The sequence below is a fragment of the Arachis hypogaea genome, chromosome 15 (assembly GCF_003086295.3).
Source record: "Arachis hypogaea cultivar Tifrunner chromosome 15, arahy.Tifrunner.gnm2.J5K5, whole genome shotgun sequence".
NCBI lineage: Eukaryota > Viridiplantae > Streptophyta > Magnoliopsida > Fabales > Fabaceae > Arachis > Arachis hypogaea.
In genome coordinates, this window is record NC_092050.1 from 29,077,578 (window position 1) to 29,083,201 (window position 5,624).

Genomic DNA, 5,624 nt, shown 5'->3' on the forward strand with positions numbered 1-5,624 from the left:
TCGAAGCCCCAGATGTTAGCTTTCCAACGCAACTGGAACCGCATCATTTAGATCTCTGTAGCTTAAGTTATGGTCGATTAAGTGCGAAGAGATCGGCTTGACAACTTTTGCGATTCCTTCATTTCTTCATGAGTTCTCCATTTTTACATGCTTTTCCTTCATTCCCTTGATCCAATCTTTGCTTCCTAAATCTGAAATTACTTAAAAAACATATCAAGGCATCTAATGGAATCAAGGTGAATTAGATTTAGCTATTTTAAGACCTAAAAAGCATGTTTTCACTTTTAAGCACAATTAAAGGAGAATTTACAAAACCATGCTATTTCGTTGAATAACTGTAGGAAAAGATGATAAAACCCTCTAAATTCAATACAAGATAAACCTACAAATGAGGTTTATCAGTGTGAAGTTCACTGATAAAGATCCTCTCAGTATTTTTATGAGACCTACGACGAGGTTCGATGACTTCTTGAATTCTATACTACAGAAACTTGGGCTGCAAGGCATGAAATAGGTTCAGAAGTTATTCTATCGTATTCCTATCTCAGTGCTGCGAAATGATGTGAAGTACGATTGTTTCATCATAGGGAGTGACGAGGATTTTCAGGTCCTGTTCCATTGTCATCGGCAGTTTCCCGAGGTCAGAACACTTGAGCTGTTGGCAAAGTTGGTTGATGTGGTATCTAGTTCGGGAGGTTCGAACCGGAATACCCAAACTTTAGGTTCGAACTGTAGTCGAACCGGTTTCGTTAAATATAAAATAAAATTATTAAAAATATAATATAAATCTTTTTAAAATTTAAGTTCAATCATTCATATAATAATAAGATTTAAATTTTCATAACCCACCCACTAACTAAACTATATCTCATCTCATCATTAAAATTCTACATTCAAATTCAAACATCAAAATTTAGAACAGAAAAAATCATGGCATAAAATACTATATCCAGTTATCCACATTCAATAAAAAATTATCAACAATGTCAATAATTACTTAACTAGACAAAATTCGCTCAATTAATGTCAAATTACTAATTAAAAATAGCTATGAACCAATCTCAGCAGCAATATTTTTTCAAGATGTGCAAAACAAACCATCCTCTGCCCCTGAAAATCCTAAAAGAAAAGAGATTTACCAATAATTGACTAACTTCTATTTTAACATTCAACCCTTCCAAACAGTTCTCCTAAAAAATTGGTACAACCTCAAAAAAGAAAATTCTAAAACCCAACTTCATGCTTCAGTTGTAGTTACAACTTACAATATAGCATACCTTCAACGAGCAACAAAGGGACAAAACAGAAACGCAATATTTGAAATAAAATCATCCTTCACTCGCTCCAGAAACGCAATAGAAACCTGCCTTCCAACAAATTCATCCGCAACAACACAGTAAGCTGAAAACGACAATGTAGCATTTCAAATCACTCAAACACAATGAGAATTTCACCCTAACAATCATCTAAGCAAAAATACATACATATATACACAAAATTGAATTAGAGAAAAACAGATCTAGAGAGAAAAAGAGAGGAATCGACTAAGCCATTATTGACGAGGAAATTGAAGGTGTGGTTGTCGCAGTTGTAGGTGAACTTGTTGTTGGAGGAAGGAAGCAACATAATTAAATTCAGCAATTCATTATATTGCTCTGTTAACTAGATGAATTCTCCAGCAATCCAGAATCCAGACCAGTATATCAATTCATAGTTCATACAATTCATATGGCATTCAACATAATGAAATTCAGCAATTCATCTAGTTAATTCAATAAAGCAGAATTAAAAAAATAAAAAATTGAACCTATATCAACAGAGCAGAATTCTAAAATTGAACGTACATCAAATTTATTCAATATTACAGAATAATTAATCATATAATAAAAAAATAAAAAAAATTAAAAAACAGAACAAGAGAGCAGAAGAACTCTGCATCTGAAGAACATGAACCTACTTTAAATCTTCCCTAAATTCTTCACTGAATAAAAATTTAATTGAAAAAAAGTCAAAAACCACAGTACTCAAAACAAAAACTCAAAAAGATTGAAAAAATGAAGGAACTTTCTATTCCTCTGTTAGCACTACTGATACATCTTTGCATACTACAGGTGAAAACCACATGGCAGAGCCACGTAGGATTACCTTGCATGAACAAGGAGCACCGGATCTCATTCTTCAACCGTTGCAAGCTAGGTATCCGAATCTTGATCCTAATTTTGAGCTGAAGAATAGTCTAATTAACTTGCTTCCTAAGTACCATGGACTACCGGGCCAAGACCCCGTTAGGCATTTGAGAGACTTTAAAGTAGCGTGTTCTACGGCTCGAAGGCATGGTGCCGATGAGATTTCTATCATGGTTTTTGCTTTCCCCTTCTCTCTTGAGGGGCAAGCAAAAGAATGGTTCTACTCCCAACCTGATGAAGTGGTGACTGAATGGGACCTATTGAGAAGAGAGTTCTTAGATAAGTTCTTTCCTCTGGAGAAGACCGACTACATCTGGAAGGAAATTTCTGGTATAATGCAAAGAGACCAAGAGACACTCTATGAATATTGGACTCAATTTAAGAGGTTGTTAGAATCTTGTCCACATCATGGGTTAGACACTCATTGCTTATTAGCTATTTCACTGGAGGTCTTTGTGCACCAGATAAGAGATTGTTCACCGCCTCTAGTGGTGGTTCCCTTTCTAAGAACAAGACGGCGGCGGAAGCAAGGAGTTTGATTAATGATGTCGCCGAAGCTACCCAACATGTGAAAGTAAGGAACAATCCTTCCAAGAGTGTGGTGGAAGCACCTTCTTCTGACTTGGCTTTGACTAAAGTGCTTGGAGAAATGACCACTCTCCTCAAGGAGATTCACCAAAGACAAAAGGCATCTCACTCAATCCAAACCATCCAAGCTCCACCACAAATTCTCCAACTTGAAGGACCTCCAAGAGTGTGTGGGGTATGCTCTTGTACCTCACACTATACCGACCAATGCCCTCAAGTCTAAGAGGATTACACTCTTGCGTTAGCCAACAACTACAACAACCGTCCACCCTATCAAGTTCAAGGTCAAAGAAATTACTCCCATGGTAATAGCTCTAATCAAGGGTGGAGGGACAATGCTCAAGGAAACAACCACAATCAAAGATGGAACCAAGGCAACTCACCTTCTCAACACCACAACAATACCTACCAAGCCAACCAAAACCACCATAACCAACCATACCAACACTCACAATAAAACCAAGCCAACAACCATAGATACTAAATGCCTCACCAAAGACAACAAACCAATCAACCTTCTTCTTCTTCTTCCACAAACCAAGGTGATGACTCTCACCGTACACTCTGCCAAGAACAAGAGAGACTTAGGGCTATGATAGAGAAAAATGAAGAGAACACTAGGAATCTCAATGCACAAGTTGGCACTATAAGTGCTCAAATGTCTTTCATAGCCGAGATTCTCTCAAAGTTGGCCCTACCTCCTACCAAAAATACCAACACCAACCAAGCCTCTAGCTCATCTAGCCTTCCTTCTCAGCCTATCCCAAAACCCAAGGGATAGCATCAATACAATTACCTTGAGGAGTGGTATAACGCTTGAGGAAGTTGAACAAAAGCCTATCAAGTTGGCGGAGGATGTTCCTAATGTAGAAGTTGGTGAAACAATGGAGACAGATGAAGATGAAAAGGAGGGAGAAGTTACAAAGGAAGAAGAAGAACAATTGAGGGCCAAGGAATCGAAGAGGAAGAATAACTTAGAGGAACAAATTCCTATACCTTTTCCTACGATAGCTAAGAAGCCCAAGAAGCATGAGGAGCTTGATCCCAACATAGTACAAATCTTCAAGAATGTGGAGGTAACTATTCCACTTTTTGATGCCATACATCAAGTCCCAAAATATTCGAAGTTCCTTAAGGATGTGTGCACTCACAAAGAGAAGATTGATGGATTAGGGATGAATCCATTATGTAATTCTTTTTCTTCTGTGATGGATGATTTTCCTGAAAAATATAGTGATCCCGGTCCTTGTTTGGTATCTTGTATGATTGGTGAGATTCAACTTAAGGATTGCATGTGCGACCTAGGGTCGTGTGTGAGCATTATGCCACTCTCGATTTATGAGAAATCGAACCTTGCACAGCTGAGGCGATCCGGGGCTAGGTTTGTGCTTGTGGACAACAGTATAATTTTAGTTGTGGGTATTGCCGAGAATGTGTTGGTGAGAATTCAGAACTTAATCTTTTCGGTGGATTTCCATATTCTAGAGACACCTCCCATTGATTTGGATAGACCATCCTCCATCTTACTTGGGAGGCCATTCTTGAAAACATCCCAGTTTAAACTAGATACATTTTCGGGGAATTACTTATTTGAAGCCAAAGGGAAGGTGGTGAAGTTTAAATTGGAGAAAATCATGAGGTAACCTCTAGAGGTCCACTCAATTTTTGGTTGTGACATTGTTGAAGATAATGTAATTGAAGAACACTTTGGGAGTGATAGTGAGATAAGTGTCAATAGAGACTTCGAGCTAAGAGGACTTAGCAAGGAAAACAGAAAGGATCCACAACTTCCACATTCTCAAGTAAGCAAGGCACCCAATCATGGTTCAATTGACAAGTGGAAGCATCTCCCCTTGAAGAACACTCTTACCAAGGCTAACAAGAAGGACAAGATGGATGTCCTTGAGGATGTTCCAAAGAGGTGATAGCAAGCTCATGACCATCCAACTTAAGGACGTTAAAGAAAAGTGCTAGGTGGGAAACACCCCACCATGGTATGATCCTCCTTGTACATAATTTCTTGCATGTAGTTTTAGAGTCTTTGTTTAATTTTGTGATTGTTTAATTTTGTGAGTTGGTCTAAGTGTGCTTGATTTTGTTTGATTTTGTTGAGCTTGTTAGAGTCTTCATGAGGATTTCATTGATCTTGGTTTGGTTAAATTGGCAATTTTGAAGAAAAATGCTTGATTTTGAGTATTGCCTGAAATTTTAAGTGTTTTTGAAGTATCTAGCTTGAATGAATGCCAAGATTGGTCTATAATTGTCTTCCCTCATGTTTTTGTTTTAAAAAAAAAAAATCGTTCTACGCGTATGTGTGGACGACGCGTACGCGCCGATTTCAATGCCACCACCCCTAGTACAAAAACCAGAGAGTTGCGATGGAATTGTGCAGGAGGGGCGCCAGAAGCACAAACCCCCTCCACGCGTGCACGTCAGCTGATGCCTACGCGTCCCTGTGTTTTTCGCGCATCCACGGATGAGCGTGGACGATGCACACGCGTCGCTGGATGATCTTGGAACTCCTGGTACAAAAATCAGAGAGTTGCACCGGTACTGTGCAAATTTCATGCGTGGAGCACAATTGCTCCCCACGCGTAAGCGTGGACGACGCGCACGCGTCAGTCGTTCTTTTCACCATCCACGCGTGAGCATGGGCGACGCGCACGCGTCACATTGATGACGTAGCTAAAGTGCAGCGCGCCCTGTTTTCTTTCTTTCTTCATTTTCTTTCTTCTATTTCTTCTTCCTTTCTTTTCCTCCTCCTTACCACATCTTCTCTCTCCTCTTTTCTTCTCCTTCTTTTTCTCCTTTTCTCACTTACACTCAACCTAACTTTCTCCCTCTTTCAAG

The 5,624-nt window shown here is 39.0% G+C and overlaps 1 protein-coding gene across 1 annotated transcript; it reads left to right on the forward strand.

Moving 5' to 3' along the window:
• The first annotated feature begins 388 nt into the window (after positions 1-388).
• LOC112748194 (uncharacterized) lies at positions 389-4,699 on the forward strand. The gene is made up of 6 exons (XM_025796404.1): positions 389-431; positions 549-695; positions 2,112-2,516; positions 2,651-2,949; positions 3,446-4,413; positions 4,495-4,699. The coding sequence occupies exons 1-6, from the start codon at positions 389-391 to the stop codon at positions 4,697-4,699; spliced, it is 2,067 nt and encodes a 688-aa protein (XP_025652189.1).
• The last annotated feature ends 925 nt before the right edge of the window (positions 4,700-5,624 follow it).